Source organism: Triticum urartu, chromosome 7A, assembly GCF_056163025.1.
Source record: "Triticum urartu cultivar PI428250 chromosome 7A, HENAU_Tu73, whole genome shotgun sequence".
NCBI classification, from domain to species: Eukaryota; Viridiplantae; Streptophyta; class Magnoliopsida; order Poales; family Poaceae; genus Triticum; species Triticum urartu.
This window is the reverse complement of record NC_141879.1, coordinates 646,394,298-646,416,779: the sequence shown is the minus strand read 5'-3', so window position 1 is coordinate 646,416,779 and position 22,482 is coordinate 646,394,298. Positions and strand designations below refer to the sequence as shown.

Sequence of the window (22,482 nt, the reverse complement as noted above, 5' to 3'; positions counted from 1 at the left end):
AGTCTTACTCAACTTCACACCTTGTAACACAAGCAAGAACTCCTTTTTGACTGTTCCATTTTGAACTACTTCAAAATCTTGTCAAGGTATGTACTCATTGAAAAATTTATCAAGTGTCTTGATCTATCTCTATAGATCTTGATGCTCAATATGTAAGCAGCTTCACCGAGGTCTTTCTTTGAAAAACTCCTTTCAAACATTCCTTTATGCTTTGCAGAATAATTCTACATTATCTCCGATCAACAATATGTCATTCACATATACTTATCAGAAATGCTGTAATGCTCCCACTCACTTTCTTGTAAATACAGGCTTCACCGCAAGTCTGTATAAAACTATATACTTTGATCAACTTATCAAAGCGTATATTCCAACTCCGAGATGCTTGCACCAGTCCATAGATGGATCGCTGGAGCTTGCATATTTTGTTAGCACCTTTAGGATTGACAAAACTTTCTTGTTGCATCATATACAACTCTTCTTTAATAAATCCATTAAGGAATGTAGTTTTGTTTATCCATTTGCCAGATTTCATAAAATGTGGCAATTGCTAACATGATTCGGACAGACTTAAGCATAGATACGAGTAAGAAACTCTAATCGTAGTCAACACTTTGAACTTGTCGAAAACCTTTTGCGACAATTCTAGCTTTGTAGATAGTAACACTACTATCAGCGTCCGTCTTCCTCTTGAAGATCCATTTAATCTCAATGGCTCGCCGATCTTTGGGCAAGTCAATCAAAGTCCATGCTTTGTTCTTATACATGGATCTCATCTCAGATTTCATGGCCTCAAGCCATTTCGCGGAATCTGGGCTCATCATCGCTTCCTCAAGTTCGTAGCCTCGTCATGGTCAAGTAACATGACCTCCAGAACAGGATTACCGTACCACTTTGGTGCGGATCTCACTCTAGTTTACCTACGAGGTTTGGTAGTAACTTGATTTAAAGTTACATGATCATCATCATTAGCTTCCTCACTAATTGGTGTAGTAGTCACAGGAACAGATTTCTATGATGAACTACTTTCCAATAAGGGAGCAGGTACAATTACCTCATCAAGTTCTACTTTCCTCCCACTCACTTCTTTCGAGAGAAACTCCTTCTCTAGAAAGGATCCATTCTCAGCAACAAATATCTTGCCTTCGGATCTGTGATAGAAGGTGTACCCAACATTTTCTTTTGGGTATCCTATGAAGACACACTTCTCCGATTTGGGTTTGAGCTTATCAGGTTGAAACTTTTTCACATAAGCATTGCAACCTCAAACTTTAAGAAATGACAGCTTAGGTTTCTTGCCAAACCATAGTTCATACGGTGTCGTCTCAACGGATTTAGATGGTGCCCTATTTAACGTGAATGTAGCTGTCTCTAATGCATAACCCCAAAACGATAGCGGTAAATCAGTAAGAGACGTCATAGATCGCACCATATCTAATAAAGCACGGTTACGACGTTCGGACACACCATTACACTGTGGTGTTCCAGGTGGCGTGAGTAGTGAAACTATTTCACATTGTTTTAACTGAAGGCCAAACTCGTAACTCAAATATTTTACTTCTGCGATCATATCGTATAAACTTTTATTTTGTTACGATGATTCTCCACTTCACTCTAAAATTCTTTAAACTTTTCAAATGTTTTAGACGTGTGTTTCATCAAGTAGATATACTCATATCTGCTCAAATCATCTGTGAAGATCAGAAAATAATGATACCTGCCGCGAGCTTCAATATTCATTGGACCACATACATTAGTATGCATGATTTCCAACAAATCTGTTGCTTGCTGCATTGTTCCGGAGAATGGAGTCTTAGTCATCTTGCCCATGAGGCATGGTTCGTAAGCATCAACTGATTCATAATCAAGTGATTCCAATAGTTCATCAGCATGGAGTTTCTTCATGCGCTTTACACCAATATGACCTAAACGGCAGTGCCACAAATAAGTTGCAGTATCATTATTAACTTTGCATCTTTTGGTTTCAATATTATGAATATGTGTATCACTACGATCGAGATCCAACGAACCATTTTCATTGGGTGTGTAACCATATATGTAAACAGAACAACAATTTATTCTCTTACTTAAATGAATAACCGTATTGCAATAAACATGATCAAATCATATTCATTCTCAATGCAAACACCAAATAACACTTATTTAGGTTCAACACTAATCCCGAAAGTATAGGGAGTGTGTGATGATGATCGTATCAATCTTGGAACCACTTCCAACACACATCGTCACTTCACCCTTAACTAGTCTCTGTTCATTCTGCAACTCCCGTTTCGAGTTACTACTCTTAGCAACTGAACCAGTATCAAATACCGGGGGTTGCTACGAACACTAGTAAAATACACATCAATAATCCGTATATCAAATATACCTTTGTTCACTTTGCCATCCTTCTTATCCGCCAAATACTTGGGGCAGTTCCGCTTCCAGTGACCAGTCCCTTTGCAGTAGAAGCACTTAGTCTCAGGCTTAGGACCAGACTTGGGCTTCTTCACTTGAGCAGCAACTTGCTTGTCGTTCTTCTTGAAGTTCCCCTTCTTCCATTTGCCCTTTTCTTGAAACTAGTGGTCTTGTCTACCATCAACAGTTGATATTTTTCTTGATTTCTACCTTCGTTGATTTCAGCATTACGAAGAGCTTGGGAATCGTTTCCGTTATCCCTTGCATATCATAGTTCATCACGAAGTTCTACTAACTTGGTGATGGTGACTAGATAATTCTGTCAATCACTATCTTATCTGGAAGATTAACTCCCACTTGATTCAAGCGATTGTAGTACCCAGACAATCTGAGCACATGCTCACTGCTTGAGCTATTCTCCTCCATCTTTTAGCTATAGAACTTGTTGGAGACTTCATATCTCTCAACTCGGGTATTTGCTTGAAATATTAACTTCAACTCCTGGAACATCTCATATGGTCCATGACGTTCAAAACGTCTTTGAAGTCCCGATTCTAAGCCGTTTAAGCATGGTGCACTAAACTATCAAGTAGTCATCATATTGAGCTAGCCAAACGTTCATAACGTCTGCATCTGCTCCTGCAATAGGCCTGTCATCTAGCGGTGCATTAAGGACATAATTCTTCTGTGCAGCAATGAGGATAATCCTCAGATCACGGATCCAATCCGCATCATTGCTACTAACATCTTTCAACTTAATTTTCTCTAGCAACATATCAAAAATAAAACAGGGGAGTTAAACGCGAGCTATTGGTCTACAACATAGATATGCTAACACTACCAGGACTAAGTTCACGATAAATTAAAGTTCAATTAATCATATTACTTAAGAACTCCCACTTAGACAGACATCCCTCTAATCTTCCAAGTGATCACGTGATCCATATCAACTAAACCATGTTTGATCATCACGTGAGATGGAGTAGTTTCAATGGTGAACATCACTATGTTGATCATATCTACTATATGATTCACGCTCGACCTTTCGGTCTCCGTGTTCCGAGGCCATATCTGTTATATGCTAGGCTCGTCAAGTTTAACCTGAGTATTCCGCGTGTGCAACTGTTTTGCACCCGTTGTATTTGAATGTAGAGCCTATCACACCCGATCATCACGTGGTGTCTCAGCACGAAGAACTTTCGCAACGGCGCATACTCAGGGAGAACACTTGTACCTTGATAATTAGGTGAGGGATCATCTTATAATGCTACCGTCAATCAAAGCAAGATAAGATGCTTAAAAGATAAACATCACATGCAATCAATATAAGTGATATGATATGGCCATCATCATCTTGTACTTGTGATCTCTATCTCCGAAGTACCGTCATGATCACCATTGTCACCGGCTCGACACCTTGATCTCCATCGTAGCATCGTTGTCCTCTCGCCAATCTTATGCTTCCACGACTATCGCTACCGCTTAGTGATAAAGTAAAGCATTACAGGGCGATCGTATTGCATACAATAAAGCGACAACCATATGGCTCCTGCCAGTTGCCGATAACTCAGTTACAAAACATGATCATCTCATACAATAAAATTTAGCATCATGTCTTGACCATATCACATCACAACATGACCAGCAAAAACAAGTTAGACGTCCTCTACTTTGTTGTTGCAAGTTTTACGTGGCTGCTACGGGTTTAGCAAGAACCGTTCTTACCTACGCATCAAAACTACAATGATAGTTTGTCAAGTTGGTGCTGTTTTAACCTTCGCAAGGACCGGTCGTAGCCACACTCGGTTCAACTAAAGTTGGAGAAACTGACACCCGCTAGTCACCTGTGTGCATAGCACAGCAGTAAAACCAGTCTCGCGTAAGCGTACGCGTAATGTCGGTCCGGGCCGCTTCATCCAACAATACCGCCGAACCAAAGTATGACATGCTGGTAAGAAGTATGACTTATATCGCCCACAACACACTTGTGTTCTACTCGTGCATATTACATCAACGCATAAAATCAGGCTCGGATGCCACTGTTGGGGAACGTAGTAATTTCAAAAAAATTCCTACGCACACGCAAGATCATGGTGATGCATAGCAACGAGAGGGGAGAGTGTTGTCCACGGTACCCTCGTAGACCGAAAGCGGAAGCGTTAGCACAACGCGGTTGATGTAGTCGTACGTCTTCACGATCCGACCGATCAAGTACCGAACGCACGGCACCTCCGAGTTCTGCAGACGTTCAACTCGATGACATCCCTCGAACTCCGATCCAGCCGAGTGTTGAGGGAGAGTTTCGTCAGCACGACGGCGTGGTGATGATGATGATGTTCTACCGACGCAGGGCTTCACCTAAGCACCGCTACGATATGATCGAGGTGGATTATAGTGGAGGGGGCACCACACATGGCTAAGAGATCAAGAGATCAATTGTTGTGTCTATGGGGTGTCCCCCTGCCCCTGTATATAAAGGAGCAAGGGGGGAGGTGGCCGGCCTAGGAGGAGGGCGCGCCAAGGGGGGAGTCCTACTCCCACCGGGAGTAGGACTCCTCCTTCCCTTGTTGGACTAGGAGAGAAGGAAAGAGGGGGAGAGGAACAAGGAAAAGGGGGCTGAACCCCTTGTCCAATTCGGACCAGAGGGGGGGCGCGCGCCTCCTTCCTTTTGGCCTCTCTCCTCTATTCCCGTATGGCCCAATAAGGCCCATATACTCCCCGGCGAATTCCCGTAACTCTCCGGTACTCCGAAATATACCCGAATCACTCGGAACCTTTCCGATGTCCGAATATAGTCGTCCAATATATCGATCTTTACGTATCGACCATTTCGAGACTCCTCGTCATGTCCCCGATCTCATCCGGGACTCCGAACTCCTTCGGTACATCAAAACTCATAAACTCATAATATAACTGTCATCGAAACCTTAAGCGTGCGGACCCTACGAGTTCGAGAAAAATGTAGACATGACCGAGACACGTCTCCGGTCAATAACCAATAGCAGAACCTGGATGCTCATATTGGCTCCCACATATTCTACGAAGATCTTTCTCGGTCAAACCGCATAACAACATACGTTGTTCCCTTTGTCATCGGTATGTTACTTGCTCGAGATTCGATCGTCGGTATCTCAATACCTAGTTCAATCTCGTTACCGGCAAGTCTCTTTACTCGTTCCGTAACACATCATCCCGCAACTAATAGTTGCAATGCTTGCAAGGCTTTAAGTGATGTGCATTACCAAGAGGGCCCAGAGATACCTCTCCGACAATCGGAGTGACAAATCCTAATCTCGAAATACGCTAACCCAACAAGTACCTTCGGAGACACATGTAGAGCACCTTTATAATCACCCAGTTATGTTGTGACGTTTGGTAGTACACAAAGTGTTCCTCCGGTAAACGGGAGTTGCATAATCTCATAGTCATAGGAACATGTATAAGTCATGAAGAAAGCAATAGCACCAAACTAAACGATCAAGTGCTAAGCTAACGGAATGGGTCAAGTCCATCACATCATCTCCTAATGATGTGATCCCGTTAATCAAATGACAACTCATGTCTATGGTTAGGAAAATAACCATCTTTGATCAACGAGCTAGTCAAGTGGAGGCATACTAGTGACACTCTGTTTGTCTATGTATTCACACATGTATTATGTTTCCGGTTAATACAATTCTAGCATGAATAATAAAAATTTATCACGATATAAAGAAATAAATAATAACTTCATTATTGCCTCTAGGGCATATTTCCTTCAGAATCCTTGTGCTCCCAGGTTCTCAAAGCAAAATATCATCCTAATGGGTCCCTTGAGGACACTGTTTTTTCAGGTAACGCGTCACCGACCTGGCATGCTATACAACATGGACTCGAGTTGCTCAAACACGGGCTCCTATGGCGTGTGGGAAATGGGGAGAAAATCCGCATCTGGCGTGACCCATGGATCCCGCGCCCTACTTCCTACAGGCCCATCACAGAGCGGCGATCTTGCCGGCTGAGACGGGTATCCAAGTTGTTGGATGCTAATGGAAGATGGCGGGTGGAACTCCTCCAACAACACTTCATCGCCCCCGACGTGGAATGCATCTTGGCGATCAAGGCCAGTCCGCGCAGGATGGAGGACGTCCTATCTTGGGCGCCGGACGTGCGGGGCATTTTCAGCGTCCGTAGTGCATACAAGACCACTCTCGAGGAGCGAACCAGCACCACCACGTGCGCCACGAGCAGGGCACCAGACGGCACTCGTACCGTCTGGAAGGCAGCGTGGGGGTGCCCTGCTCCCCCTAAGGTACGAGTTTTTGCATGGCGGGTTGCGACAAATTCTTTGGCCACACTTGAAAATAAACAGAAAAGGAAACTTGAGGTTTCTAATATGTGTGCTTTATGTGGTATGGAAATCGAGAACACCTTCCATGCCCTATGCAGATGCCCCCTGGCACAACGACTTTGGACGGAGATGAGGCGGTACTAGAGCATGCCCAAGCTGGAGACAATATCTAACACAGGGCCGGAGTGGCTCCTCCACTTGCTTAACCGGTGCACTGAGAAGGAGAGGCTACCAGTGGTGATGACACTCTGGCGGAGCTGGTATGTGCGCAACGAGGTGTACCATAATAAGCCAGCGCCGCCGGTGGAGGTATCCTGCAGATTCTTGACCGGCTACATCAATACTCTCCTGCATATTCAACAACACCCCGGTGATGACATGATAAAGGGGAAGAAGGTAGTAGCTTATGGCGACTATCAAGGGAATAGCAAGCAACATATATTGATGCATGCATGCACCCGACCTCCGGAGCGCTGGCTGAAACCCTCGCCTGGCTGGGTCAAGCTAAATGTAGATGGCTCTTGGAAGGAAGAAGACGGCACAGGCGGTGCTGGCATGATCGTCCGAGACCAAGGGGGTACTGTCATTTACTCGTCTTGTCGTTTCATTAGCAGATGTGCGAGCGCCCTGGAAGCGGAGATGGCGGCACTACTGGAGGGCATCTCTTTGGCCTTGGAGAGGAGTCAGGAGAAACTCATCGTGGAGACGGATTGCTCGACAGCGGCCAACATGATCAGCGAGATGGTGACCAACCGGTCACCGAGAGCGGCAATGGTTGGTGACATCCGACAGCTCCTTGCAATCCGAGAACATAAAATATCGTTGATTAGGAGAGAGCAAAATAAAGCTAGCCATGCGCTAGCGCAGATGGGTCGTTCCAGGCCCAGAACTGCAGTTTGGTTGGTAGTGTTCCTGAGGAGATTGATGTCCTGTGTAGACAGGAGTGTAGTGACTCGATTTAAGTAATGAAGGTTCTTTCATGCGTAAAAAAAAACTTTGTCTGAAGAGAGAAAATAACCAGACAATTATGTTCCTCCCTATGTGGCTAACTATGTAATGAACGATTGTAAGACTATTGTTATTTGATCAATATATGGGTGGAGGTTTAAAAAAAAGAGAAAATAACCAGACAACGTTGCTGTGCTCGTCCAAAACTTGATTTTACCCTAAACCCTATATGAGCAGCCGAACCGCGTACGGGGAACGGGAGGCGCGGGCGGATGGTGGCTTCCATCAACGTACTCCACGACCGAGGTAATTAAACACACAGTGGCGATAGGCTACCGCTACGCATGCGCCGCCCACATAAATTCAGTTTGATGCTGTAATTAATCACCTAATTAACTCTGTATACAGTTTCCTAGACACTTTGGACTTCTTGGCTTCTCCCATAAATAACGTCGCGTCACCGGCTGCGCTACGCTCCCCCGACTGCACAACTACCAACTTAACTACAATCGGGTGACGCGCGTGTGAGTATAAAAGAACCTCCCGGCCTCCCTGATCTGCCATTCTCCACCTCCACTCTACCGTAAAAAGCCCGCCATGTCCAACGCTGCTGCGACTGCCGTCGGTGCCACAGGCGGCGACGAGCCGTCGCTCACCGCGTCGACCATCGACGCCCAGGCCGTCGGATCCCACGTCCTCCGCATCAATGGCTACTCCCACACCATGGGGCTCGGCACCGGCAAGTTCATCACGTCGGAGAGTTTTACCGTCGGGGGGCATCGTTGGTGTCTGAAATACTACCCCAACGGTTACTCCTCAAGCTATTCTGCTTCAATATCAATCTTCCTGCGTCTTGATCACAGTGATGTCGACGAAGTCAAAGCAAAATTCAGAATTAGTTTGCTCGACCAGGCGGGCAACCCTGTGCCGTCTAACATCCCTGACGGCGGTCCGACGACGTTCTCCCGCAGGCAAGGTGGTCATGCTGAATGGGGTGTCGGTACTCTCATCTATAGGATGGACCTGGAGAGATCAGATTACCTTAAGGACGATGTTTTCAGCATCAGGTGTGATGTGGCCGTGCCACTAGGGAAAACGGTCACCAAGGCCATCCCGGTTTCCGCAGTTCGTCGTGGCATTTGAACTGGCCGGGGGGATCCTTGAGTTCAATCGGTTGTGCGCGTTGTCGTGAGTTTGGAGGCAATGTTGCTATGTCTCTTTTTTTTTCTTCTACTGTTATTACTTCTGTTTAAGTGGGAATGTTTGCTTAAGCACAGTTGTGCACGTCGTTTGGTCATCGAGTCTGTAACAGAATCATCGAACTTATAGGATGAATGTCTGAGTCGTTTCGTTTTTAACTTTTCTCAGTTTTCTGTATTCCAGTGTGTAAACCGAAACTTTGCAGGGTGCTGTCGTATTATGTCAAGTTTGGCACGAATTTGTCTTTGTAATTAATCGCCTATGCATGTCAATGAAAACCAGCAAAAATAGTTTAACTTTGTCCTAATGAAGTACTGGACTAGCTGGTTTGTTTCCCAGTGCGTTTGACGGAGTACGCTGGCAACGTCCAGGCCTATCTGGCTATGCCATCATCGAGCAGCGGGAGAAGCACTCCCACTGCATATGCCTCAAGTCTTCATCTGCCTCTGACCTGCACACGAGACGATTTGTTCTTTTTAAAAAATAGATTCAAAGTTGAAAAGAAAGAGCTACCATTTCTTAAATTTGTATAAAATGTTGACTGAACCATAAGCAAGTACTACAAATTAGAGTTTGAAACATAAACAAGTCCAAGTATAGCTTTACTTTCTAGATAACAGAGATAAATATATATGAGGGTTAACTTACGTGCTTTATTCTGACCTTATTGTCAACTTATTTTTTCTGACATGCATCGACAAAATTGGACCTACATAAAACTATAAAATGTTTCATGTGAGAAATGCATATGTGTCATTATTTTTCAGAAAATGTGCGAACTTTTTATTTAATTATTTTGTGGAAACTTTACATTAAACTTACATCAAGAATATCAATAGTGAGTTGAGCATATATGTCCGGAATAATATTATATGGGCAATTGTTTCTTTGCAAGTCATAATTTCTACAAAACTTTATGAATAGTTTATTCGCATAAATAATCATTTTGGAAGATGGCAAATATTTGATTTTTCTAGGATGGTTCGAGTTTTAAAATATATAATTAAAAAAATGCTAGCCTCTCTCCACCCGGGAGACATGTCTCTACTTGGCGAGTCGTGTTCATTCCTGGCAACGAGGCAAATTAACCAATAATCAACCTCAAACTTTTGCTCGACAAGCCACAAGGCCAAAATCTAGGTTTCCATCCCGAAGAAGTTTTTCTCATTTGACCAAAGAATGCAAAATATACAAACAAGTCAAAACAAGAGGGGGTTTTCTGGAATTTGAAGCAAGCATGATTTTAGTTTGTTCAAATTTCAAAACATAGTATACCTACAAATCCTTTCAAGATTCTGATCCAAAAACATATGAAATTTCTTAAAATCAATGCAGGTATGAAATTCATGTGATTTTGACAAAGTATAAGGACCTATTTGCAAAACTACATGTGGTCGCATTTTTAACATATTCAAAACCCGAAACAAAGTGGTTATTCATAATCTATGAAAACCTCTACCCCAAAGTGTTATATAATTTGTATATGTTTCAGTTTAGATAAGTTAGATTTTAATTAATCTAATTCATACTTCTTTAATACCTTTCTAAAAATAGAAAATAATAGAAAAAATATTTTGCTGGCGACCGTTGTCAGGGTCGTCGGCCACCGTCAGGGCTGTCGGCATAGATCTGACAACGCCAGTGCATGGGCCACGTGTCAGCATATATGCCGACGGCCAACACTATGCCGACAGCAGCCATCGGTATATCTTCAGCTTCGTCGACGACTTTTTGTCAACCGTTGCCGTATCTCTATATATGCCGACGGCCCCGACAAAAAGCCGTCGGCAACTACGTACTTTCCCCTAGTGCCAAAGCCAGATCCTCGCTGCCACATTTCCTAGCGGTTGCTTGGCATTCCAGCCTCTCGAGCTCCTCAGCCTTAGTGAGTCCGCGAAGGGAGAGCCAACGGCGGGCTAGGATTTGTGCCTTCCGAGTCGCCCTGGTCGAGTAACAGGTGCCAAACATTATTTTTTATATCTCACGCAATTATCATTACGCGTGTAGATCCATAGCGAAACTGAACTCTGTCTACTCCATAGTAATAACCTTATCATGAGTGGAGCAACCGACCAGTTGCAATATAGTATAGAGTTAACCAAGATCAGATGAGCTCGGAAGCCGAAATGGATATTCATATAATACAGTAAAACAAGCCAAAATATGACCAGGCAATCGATAAATTGCAAGCGCAGTCTAGAGCTTCCTAGCTGATTGTACTATGCAAAATGATTGTAGCCCCTCTGGGTACTCCATCGAAAACAAAAACGAGAGTCTAGAAACAATGTTCTGTGCAGAAACAAAAGAACAGAAAGCGTTGCTGTGCTTTAACTTTTTCTCAGCGGGAGCCGCTGGGCAATAAGAGCTGACGAACCGCATATGGGGAGCGGGAGGTGTTGGCGGATGATGCATCGCTTCGATGAACGGACTCCTCGACCGAGGTAATTAAACACGGTGGCGATTCGTACGCTACCGCTAGGAATGCGCCCACCCACACACATTCACTTCCGTTGATGTAATTAAACACCTAATAATTAATTTATGCAATTTCCTAGATACTTTGGACTTCTTGGCTTCTCCCAGCACTAACTTCACCGGCCGGCTGCTACAAACCACTAGCTTAAGTCGAGATTAACACCAAGTCCAACCCTGTCACGCGCGTGAGTATATAAGAACCTCGCCAGCTCCCTCTGATCTGCGATTCTCCACCTCCACTCTACCGTAAAAACCTCCCTCCACCTCCATCTCCACTCTACCATAAAAACCCGGCCACGCAATGTCCAGCGCTTTATTTGGGTCTGCCGACGGTGCCAGCAGCGGCGAGCCGTCGCTGACCGCGTCGTCCGTCGTCGCTCAGACCGTCGGATCGCACATCCTCCGCATCGACGGCTACTCCCGCACCAAAAGGCGCGGCAACGGCAAATGCTTCGACTCGGACACGTTCTTCGTGGGAGGGCATTGTTGGCGTATGCAATACTACCCGGATGGTTTGGACAAACGCTATTCGGGTTCGATATCCATCTTCCTGCGTCTTGATTACCCTATCTATGGTGTCAGTGAAGTTATAGCCAAATTCAGAATTAGCTTGCTCGATCAGAAGGGGAATCCCGTGCCGTCTTACACCCGTAACATGGAGCCGCACGCTTTCTCCATCGAACGAGGTGGTCATCGTGCGTTTGGTTACGAGGGTCTCATTTGTCATATCGACCTGGAGATATCAGATTACTTGAAGGACGATGTCTTCAGTGTCAGGTGCGATGTCACGGTGCCGGTAAGGGAAATCGTCACCAAGGCCATCCCGGCTACGGCAGTTTGTCGTGGCGTTTGAACTGGCTGGAGGGACCTTGGGCTCGATCGGTTGTGCGCCATGTCACGAGAGTCAAGGCAATGTTGCAAGGTCTCTTTTTTATCTACTACTACTATATATTATTACTTCTGTTTCAGTGGGTAATGTTTGCTTAAGCACGGTTGTGCACGTCGGTTTGGTCATCGAGTCTGTAATGGAATCATCGAACTAATAAGATGAATTTCTGAGTCATGTTGTTTTTTACTCTTCGTATTCCAGTCCGTAAACCAAACCTTTGTAGGGTGTGGTCGTATTATGGCGAGTTGGGCATGTACTTGTCTTTGTAATCTCATATGCAAGTCAATGAAAACCAGCAAAAGTAGTTCAACGTTGTGTTAATGGACTAGCTAGTTTGCTTTCCTGTGCGTTTGACGGGGACTCAAGCTTTGCCAGATTGCATCTTACGCTGGCAACGCCCAGGCCTATCTGGCTATGCCATCATCGAGCAGCGGGAGCAGGACTCCCAGCATTGCATATGCCTCAGGTCTTCATCTGCCTCTGACCTGCTCGAGACGATTTCTTCTTTTTAAAAATTATATTCAAAGTTGAAAAGTGTACAAATTAGAGTTTGAAACAGAAACAAATCGAAGTATAGATTCACTTTCTCACATGCATGGGCAATATTTGACCTACATAAAATTCTATTAAAAAAAATCATATGAGGCATGTATATGTGTCATTGTTTTTCAGAAAATGTGCGAACTTTTTATTTAATTTTTGTGTGGAACTTTACATTAAACTTACATTAAGAATATCGATAGTGAATATCCCGCAAAAAAAGCTTACATTAAGAATATCGATAGTGAATTGAGCATATATGTCCGGAATAATGTTATGTGTGCAATTGTTTTTTTTTTTGCAAGTCATCATTTCTATAAATTTTATGAATATTTTATTGGGATAAATTATTATTTTGGAAGATGGCAAATATTTGATTTTTCTAGGATGGTTCGAGTTTTAAAATATAAAATAGAAAAATGCTCGCTTCTCTCCACCCGCGAGACATGGCTCTGCTTGGCGAGTCATGTTCGTTCCCCGCAACGATGCACATTAATCAATAATCGACCACAACCTTTTGCTCGATAAGCCACAAGGCCAGAATATTTGGTTTCATCCCGAAGAATCGGTCCAAGCATATCCGAGTAATGCCTTCAACAAGGTAACGACGTAAAAAATCATCGCCATTGCTACGTATAACCACTCAGGTCTGACCTAGGTTTTAATCTCGTAGCTCGAGGCCGGGTGCTCGAGAAGCACCACGAACAAAGTCATTCATGTGTTACTGCCACCACTTTTTTGTGATCCCGGAAGCTACATGCAATGCGACCGCCGCCATTGCACAATCATCCCTCTGCCTTAAGTTGTCATCCATAATTTGTATCTCTCCGGCTAAATCAACCACCAGATTAAGAGAGATTAACCCTCCCATAGTCCTTTCGACGACCACCGCCATCGTGGAGCCGTAGGAAGTTGTTGCAGTATAGTTTGCAGTCACTACCATCTAACCGGTCGGATTTGAATCACCATCACCAAGTCACGGACCATAGTGTTGCTGGCCGGCCACATCATGCGCGGAAGGCAAGCAACTCGACGCATACCGGCCCCCAGCACCACATCCGATCGGATCTGCCTTGAGACCGGCCCTCCGCTCCCACCTCTAAGCTCCAAACAGCCGTCCTAAGCCACCGCCGGGAGTAACTGCCCTGCCGCCATGGATCAGAACGGGGACACGCTCTACGAGCCTATGTGCCCCGCACCACCCGGCCGCCACGAGAGGAGGATCCCCCGCCACTTCTGTCGACCGCCCGGGCTTCGCCCCTTGCTATGGCAATGACAAGGGGGGGGGGGGGGATTCGAGGGAGGCAGTGGGTACTGACGGCTATGGTTTGTGTGCCTCCCGAGTCGCTCGCGCAGGGAACGCCGCAGGGGATCTACATGCCTACTCACTAAATGCTCACCCTCAATATGCATGGAAAAAAAGTTTTCTTTAATGGTTGATCTTCACTATTTTTATTTATCTCAACATGCACATATACATCTCATCTCACCACACATACCACCTCATTAAAGGTGCACCTCAACTTGCATGGAAAAAGTTTTCATTATATTATGCTACTTATATTCAATAAATATTTTCAAATATATAATCAAAATACAATATATAATATCTATGTCCAATTTTACTTCATATATAACTAAGCCAAAACTTCATGTTTCATTGAATACATTGCCACCTATCACTGCAACAACGTGAGAGGTATCATTCAATACCTATTGGTCCCAAAATTGTTTTGATCTAATACATAGAGAAAACCTTCGTAGCCAATATATTGGCTTTGGCGGCCTCGCGACAGTTTTATCACCAAAACTCTAAATCGTGTGAGAGCGACATTTTTATTTTGGGTATTGGCTCTACCTATTTGGTACTTCCAAGTACGTTTCATTTAGTACCCCCGATTTTTTCACCATTTGATCATTTTGAATGGACGTTCCTATTTTCTAACCATCATCAAACTTTTACTTAGAATCATTCTGTGGATTACATGACCCAAACGGAATGTTTTATATATTCAGCAAACATATTTGATTGGAAACAAGGAACCCATTTGGTATTTCAGGGGACCGACAGAGCTACAAGCAGAGAAAGTAGGCGAGGCTGTTGGGAGCCCCTATTTTGCGCGTTAGTCGGGGAATAGCCACCAATCGACGCACCCCCACCCCACCCCGCGTATTTTGCGTTGACCCCATGCGGGGGCTAGACGATACAGTTTTTCTTCTTTCTTTTTCCATTTTCATTTCATTTTGTTTTTTTTTACTTTCAGAAATCTTCACGAATGTTCATGACTTTATGTTTGGGATTTTATAAAATGTTTAGGAATACAAAAATGTTCACAAATCCAAGCAATGTTAAAGATTTTTATTAAAACGTTCAAATATTCAAAAAATGGTCAAACTTCATTAATTGTTCCAATTTTCAAAATTTCATTCATTTTACAAATGTTCACTGATTCAAAAAAAAATATTCTTGCATTTTAAAATATGCTTGTAAAAAAAACTATGTGTTATTTTCAGAACTTGTTCCCAAATTTTTAAAAATGTTATTTGATTCAAAAAATGTACACCAATTGAAAAAAATGGTTTTCGTTTTTTTCTACATAAAATGATCGCGAGTTTGTTAAAAATATTCGCGAATTCAAAAAATATTCTAGTATTCCAGAAGACGTTCGTCAACTAAAAAAAATGTTTGTGGATTTCAAAAATTGTTCCCAAATTTCAAAAATTTACTTCTATTCAAAAAATGTACACCAACTTAAAAAAATCATGATGTTCATATTTTTCATAATTACATAAAATGGTCGCAAATTTGCCAGAAAATGTTCAAGAATTCAAAAAAGTTCACATTTTCCAAAAAAATGTTCACTGTTTCATGAAAATGTTCTTGAATTAAAAATACAGTCATGGTTTCATAAAACTATTCACGGATTGAAAAGATGTTCAAAAAATGAAAAAGGAAACATTTAAAAGGAAAAAGGGAAGGAAAATGAAATGAAATGGAAAAAATAAAAATAAACAGTGAAGAACAAAATTATAAAAAAGCAAAAGAAAATGACGATGACCAAAACCAGAAGAGGGAGCATGGGCTACTTAGGCCAAAATTCGCATAGTGACCAACCGGGTCAAATTTGTTTCGACAACAATTTCCATATTGGGCAGAGCATATTTATAAAATAATATCTTCTGTATTAATTTTTTTTAAAGTATGCATGTGCTATCCAAATTCCATGGACATTTTATGTGACATACTTGATCAGGTTTTTATAGATGGTGAAAATATATAAAAAGAACCATACTAAATATTTTCTATATATTATGAAAAAAATATTCAAACTCCAAGTGTGAATATGATAGACGTGATTTCTTTTTTTATGCCCTGAATTTTATAAATGTTAAATTAAGTAAACAAATGATTGGGCCCCTCCGGCCGCAAATCGGCCGAGGGGGGGGGGGGGGGGTGCCAGGAACCGTCGCCACAAAACATACGGTCGTGCGCTGCAGCCACATGACAAAACAACAAGATTATTTTGAATGATGTATGAAAAAACAGATTATTTAGAATCCGCAAATAGTCCGAATTAAGTCCAATTAATTTTTCTTGCCCCTAAGGAGAACATACAACACAATCTTCTAAAGTGGGAAAATGTAATCGTTTGCAAAGCCAGATCGGGCTGCGGTGATCGACAAAGAGAGTTTGAAACTTTTTCTTGATAGGAGTCGATTGGCAAGAAGAGTAGACGAACAGCCTGGGAAACAGAAGAGGGCGCTGGCGGATGGCGGCTTCGGTCTGCTCTTCGACCGAGGTAATTAAACACGCCGGCGATTCGTATGATTCTCCACATGCATGCGCTGTCCACAACGATGCAATTACCAATACTCCGCAAGCCGCCCGACTGCTCGTGTGATGCGCGTGAGTAATGGCAAAGCCCAGTATATAAGATAAGAACCTCAGGATGTTTCTCTCATCTCCCGTTCTCTATCTTCCCTTGCTGCTATAATCCCCTCTTTGAGTAATAGGCTAGCCATGTCCAACGCTTTCGCGTCTTCCGTCGGTGCCAGCAGTGGCGACCTGAGCGCGTCCGCCATCGTAGCCCAGGCCGTCGGGTCACACATCCTCCGCATAGACGGCTACTCCTACACCAAGAAGCTCGGCAACGGCCAATTCATCGCGTCCGCTAGTTTCACCGTCGGAGGGCACCGTTGGTGTCTGCAATACTACCCGAACGGTAGCAGCGAACGCTATTCGGATTGGATATCCGTCTTCCTGTGTCTTGATAACACTGAGGTCAATGAAGTCAGAGCAAAAGTCACTATTAGTTTGCTCGACAGGGAGTGGAACCCCGTGCCGTCGTACATCCGTCAGTGCGCGGTGACGCGCACCTTCCCTGCAAAAGCTGCTAATGGTGGTTATTGGGGTTATCCTGAAGTCATCAGGAGGAGCGATCTGGAGGGATCGGCTTACCTGAAGGACGATGTTTTCAGTCTCAGGTGCGATATCTCCGTGGAAAAGGAGAGCTTCAGCACCAACATCATTCCTGTTTCCGAAGTTCATCGCGGCGTCGTGAAACAGGAGAGATGAAGCGGCTCCTCTCGGCCGTGGCTATTGAATTCTCGGGAGTGACCTTGGCCCGGTTGTGTGCGATCTGTCGCTCCGGGGTAACGCGCACCTACTCCGCAAAAGCTGCTAATGGTGGTTATTGGGGTTATCCTGAAGTCATTAGGAGGAGTGATCTGGAGGGATCGGCTTACTTGAAGGACGATGTTGTTAGTCTCAGGTGCGATATCACCGTGGCAAAGGAGATCTTCATCACCAAGGCCATCCCTGTTTCCGAAATTCATCCCGGTGTCGTGAAACAGGAGAGATGAAGCGGCTCCTCTCCGCCGTGGCGTATGAATTCGCGGGAGTGACCTTGGCTCGGTTGTGCGTGATCTGATGATCGTGCAGCTGCCCTCCCTTCCTTTCGTCTGGAGATGCTTTGCCAATGTTGCCAGCTCTATTTTTATCGTTCATCTTCTATTAGTATCGTTTTTCAGTTTAAGCACAGTTGTGCACGTCGGCTTGATCATCGAGTCTTGTATCTAAGTCACCGAACTGATAAGGTGTGATATTTCCTAGTTGTGTCGCTTAACTTTTTTCGTGTTCCAGTCACTAAACTGAACCTTCGTAGCTTCGGATGCTGAGCTGGGTGAGAATTTGTCTTTGTTAATCGCCTACGCAAGTCACTGAAAACCAGCAAAACTAAACCTTTGTACCTTCGAATGTCGTTCCCTTCCTGTTACTGGACTTTTTTTTTAATGGAACACTACGATTCCATAGCTTAACCTGGTCCAGCCAAACTGCTGGCCAATCGGACGTTTACATCATTCGGCAGGTCCTTCGACCAAAGCTCGTGAATTACATGGCGACTAGCACCAAAGGCTGGTAATGTATGAGCAAGATTATTACAAATCCTTGGGGCGAAAGAGAAGCTCACTTTGCTGAAGTTCAGCCGGGCAAAGGCCCGTATCTCCCGAAACAGGATTCCTTCCGGAGCCAGGTCAGCTTCATTGCTTTTCAGGGCGTTGACAAGCACTTGACTATCCAATTCCACATCCACGTTTGTCATGCCCCAGTTGGACGCTTCAGCTTCTGCTTGCACCGGGGATGCCACATGATGAAGGTACCCCGCTCCAGATCCCCGCACATCTCCAGCTTGGTCTCTAATGAAGAAGTCCCAGCCTCCCGTTCCTTGTGTCGCGAAGAAGGCACCATCACAATTGATCTTCAGGCTATCCCCCTCGGGTCTGCTCCACTCCTATTTCATGTTACTGGACTAGCTACACCAAAATAGTTTTTCTAACGGTTGTGATATGCCGCGGTGAAGTATCCAGCGTTGGTGTGACCCTACAGATTCGTGCGGTCACCGTAGGTATAAATCTGGAGAATGATATTTGTTTTGGATTATACCATAAGATAAACGAGAAAGCTAAGTTTTTTCAAAAAAGTAACAGCAATAGGAATCAAACCCCACACCTATACTCGATGACCATCTCAGCCGGCCGCATGTTTATGTTTGGAGGTGAGCTAATTTTGTAGATACTTGATTACCGCGAGTAGGCCACTGCTATAGTGCAACCCTCCATCGATAGTGCAGATCTGGCGAACATAATTTATCATTTTTCCCCTCTCCAGATCCTTTTGTTCGCCAGATCCGATTTTCTTGCTCTTCTCCCAATCCATTTTTTCCCTCTCCAGATCTTTTTTCGTTCGAGATTTTTTCACGCAAAAATTGGTGTGAACAAGAGAGGATTCGATCCTTGCACCACTAGTGAGCCAACTCAACTAGCCGACCACCTGACGGACCTGATAACTTATGTACCCCGGTCCTAAAAACTTTGTCGGCGAGGGTGGGGGTGGGGGAGTTGTTGAAACATACCACGGTAACTTCTGTGCAAATAACATGATAACTCAAACATGGCGGACCTGATAACTTATGTACCCCGGTCTTGATAACTTGGTCGGCGAGGGTGGGGGTGGGGCAAGTCGCTGAAACATGCCATGGTCACTTCTGTGCAAATAACATGATAACTCAAACATGGCGGACCTGATAACTTATGTACCCCGGTCCTGATAACTTGGTCGGCGAGGATGGGGTGGGGCAAGTCGCTGAAACATGCCACGGTAACTTCTGTGCAAATAATATGATAACTCATACATGGTAGACCTGATAATTTTGTCGGAGGGGTCGGGGTGGGGGTGTCGTTGAAACGTACGACGGTAACTTCTATGCAAATAACATGATAACTTACACATCGTAAACATGATAAATTATGTACCAGTCCTGGTAACTTTGTCGGAGGGGTCGGAGTGGGGGAGTCGTTCAAACAAACATACCACGATAACTTCTATGCAAATAATATGATAACTCACACATCATAGACATTAAATTATGTACCCAGTCCTGGTAACTTTGCCGGTGGGGTTGGGGTTGGGGGGGGGGGAGTCATTGAAACATACCACAGTAATTTCTATGCAAATAACATGATAAGTCACACATCGTAGAAATGATAACTTATGTACCCAATCCTGTTAACTTTATCGGCGGGGGTAGGGTGGGAGGAGTTGTTGAATCATACCACGATAACTCTTATGCAAATAACATGATAAATCACACATCGCGGGCTTGATAATTTATGTACCCGACCCTGGTAAATGTGGCGACTGTGGCGAGGGGTGGGGGGGGGGAGGAGGAGGGGGGGACAACCCCGGTAATTTATATGTAAATAGCTTGTTAATAGACACATACTAAGTTGATAACTCACATATAAACGCCATTATAATTTTTTGACCTGAAATTTTTTTTGTTGAAAACCCGGTAATTTCTATGTAAAAAGCATGATAATGTATACATCACAGATTTGATAACTAATATCTTACATTTTAAACACCATGTTATCTTTCATCCAAGGGAAATTTTTTTTAAACATTTTCATCGGTAATTTATGTGTTAAATTACCATACTTCCTCATGCCTTAACCTTCTCGTACTGTAGTTATCATCCTTATCATGGTATAGTTATCATGTTACTCATACCATAGTTATCACGCTGGTCATGCCAAAGTTACCAAGCCAAACTTTATTTTTTTTCTTCTGATATGGCAGAAATAAGAAAGGTTCAAATAACATTGTTTATCTACAATAGACAACAACAAAAGGTGGTTTAGTTGGTTATTAGGCTCAATAGGTATTGCATAGTCCTAGGTTTGAATCCTCTTTCCAGCACTTTTATTTTATTTTCATATTATGCGGTGAAAAACCAGAAAAAACCGCGAGCGATTTACCACGGTTTTTGAGAGAAGGAAAAAATCAGTGAAAAGCGAGCGTGGGAAGACAGCGATCACGTAGGAACTAGTCGTGTTGATCTGTCGCTAATGACCAGTCGACTGGTCGTTAGCACAGTCCTAAGATAAATACTTGCATTTTATTTTTCTTATGGCTTTTAAACGATTGATAACTTTAGAAACAAATTTCTGTTTTTGGGTCTATTTTTATGCGATGGTGATCTTATCAACCTTGGAATCTCTTCCAACACACATCGTCACATTGTCCTCAACTAGTCTCTGTTCATTTTGTAACTCCTGTTCCGAGTTACTAATCTTAGCAACTGAGCCGGTATCAAATACCTAAGGGTCTACTATGAACACTAGTAAAGTACACATCAATAATTTGTATATCAAATATAACTTTGTTCACTTTGCCATCCTTCTTATCCGCCAACTGTTTGGGGCAGTTTCGCTTCTAGTGACCATTTCCTTTGCAGCAGAAGCACTCAGTTTCAGGCTTAGGTCCAGACTTGGGCTTCTTCCCGGGAGCAGCAACTTGCTTGCTATTCTTCTTGAAGTTCCCCTTTCTTCCCTTTTCCCTTTTTCTTGAAACTAGTGGTATTGTTAACCATCAACACTTGATTCTCTTTCTTGATTTCTACCTCCGCAGTCTTTAGCATTGCGAAGAGCTCGGGAATTGTCTTGTTCATCCCTTGCATATTATAGTTCATCATGAAGTTTTAGTAACTTGGTGATAGTGATTAGAGAACTTTGTCAATCACTATATTATCTGGAAGATTAACTCCCACTTGATTCAAGCAATTGAAGTACCCAGACAATCTGAGCACATGCTCACTGGTTGAGCTATTCTCCTCCATCTTGTAGGCAAAGTACTGTCAGAGGTCTCATACTTTTCGACACGGGCATGAGTCTGAAATACTAATTTCAACTCTTGGAACATCTCATATGCTCCACGGCGTTCAAAACATTTTTGATGTCCCGATTTTAAGCCATAAAGCATGGTGCACTAAACTATCAAGTAGTCATCATATCGGGATTTACAAACGTTCATAACGTCTGCATCTGCTCCTGCAACAGGTCTGTCATCTAGCGGTGCATCAAGGACACAATTCTTCTGTGCAGCAATGAGGATAATCCTCAGATCATGGACCCAGTCTGCATCATTGCTACTATCAGCTTTCAACTTAGTTTTCTCTAGGAACATATTAAAAATAGGGGAGTTGTACGCGAGCTATTGATCTACAACATAGATATGCAAAAACTATCAGGACTAATTTCATGATAAATTAAAGTTCAATTAATCATATTACTTAAGAACTCCCACTTAGATAGACATTCCTCTAGTCATCTAAATGATCACGTGACCCATATCAACTAAACCATGTCTGATCATCATGTGAGATGGAGTAGTTTTCAATGGTGAACATCTCTATGTTGATCATATCTACTATATGATTCGCGTTCGACCTTTCGGTCTCAGTGATCCGAGGCCATATCTGCATATGCTAGGCTCGTCAAGTTTAACCCGAGTATTCTGCACGTGCAACACTGGCTTGCACCCATTGTATGTGAATGTAGAGCTTATCACACCCGATCATCATGTGGCGTCTCGGCATGACGAACTGTAGCAACGGTGCATGCTCAGGGAGAACACTTATACCTTGAAATTTAGTGAGGGTTCATCTTGTAATGCTACCGCTGTAGTAAGCAAAATAAGATGCATAGTGGATAAACATCACATGCAATCAAAATATGTGACATGATATGGCCATCATCATCTTGTGCCTTTGATCTCCATCTCCAAAGCACCGTCATGATCTCTCGGCTTGACACCTTGATCTCCATCGTAGCATCGCTGTCA

The 22,482-nt window shown here is 43.5% G+C and overlaps 3 protein-coding genes across 3 annotated transcripts; all 3 read left to right on the top strand.

Moving 5' to 3' along the window:
* Window positions 1-8,293: 8,293 nt before the first annotated feature.
* Window positions 8,294-8,839, top strand: LOC147961023 (BTB/POZ and MATH domain-containing protein 4-like). The gene has a single exon (XM_087533638.1). It carries the CDS (start codon window positions 8,294-8,296, stop codon window positions 8,837-8,839), a length of 546 nt encoding a protein of 181 aa, XP_087389764.1.
* Window positions 8,840-11,672: 2,833 nt separating this feature from the next.
* Window positions 11,673-12,224, top strand: LOC147961022 (BTB/POZ and MATH domain-containing protein 4-like). Its single transcript, XM_087533637.1, has one exon. It carries the CDS (start codon window positions 11,673-11,675, stop codon window positions 12,222-12,224), a length of 552 nt encoding a protein of 183 aa, XP_087389763.1.
* A 4,597-nt stretch (window positions 12,225-16,821) lies between these two features.
* LOC147961021 (BTB/POZ and MATH domain-containing protein 2-like) lies at window positions 16,822-17,376 on the top strand. The gene has a single exon (XM_087533636.1). The coding sequence runs from the start codon at window positions 16,822-16,824 to the stop codon at window positions 17,374-17,376; it is 555 nt and encodes a 184-aa protein (XP_087389762.1).
* The last annotated feature ends 5,106 nt before the right edge of the window (window positions 17,377-22,482 follow it).

Bases quoted from the DNA above. Each gene is read 5' to 3' on its own strand.
- LOC147961023 (XM_087533638.1), top strand. From the start codon at position 8,294: ATGTCCAACGCTGCTGCGACTGCCGTCGGTGCCACAGGCGGCGACGAG.
- LOC147961022 (XM_087533637.1), top strand. From the start codon at position 11,673: ATGTCCAGCGCTTTATTTGGGTCTGCCGACGGTGCCAGCAGCGGCGAG.
- LOC147961021 (XM_087533636.1), top strand. From the start codon at position 16,822: ATGTCCAACGCTTTCGCGTCTTCCGTCGGTGCCAGCAGTGGCGACCTG.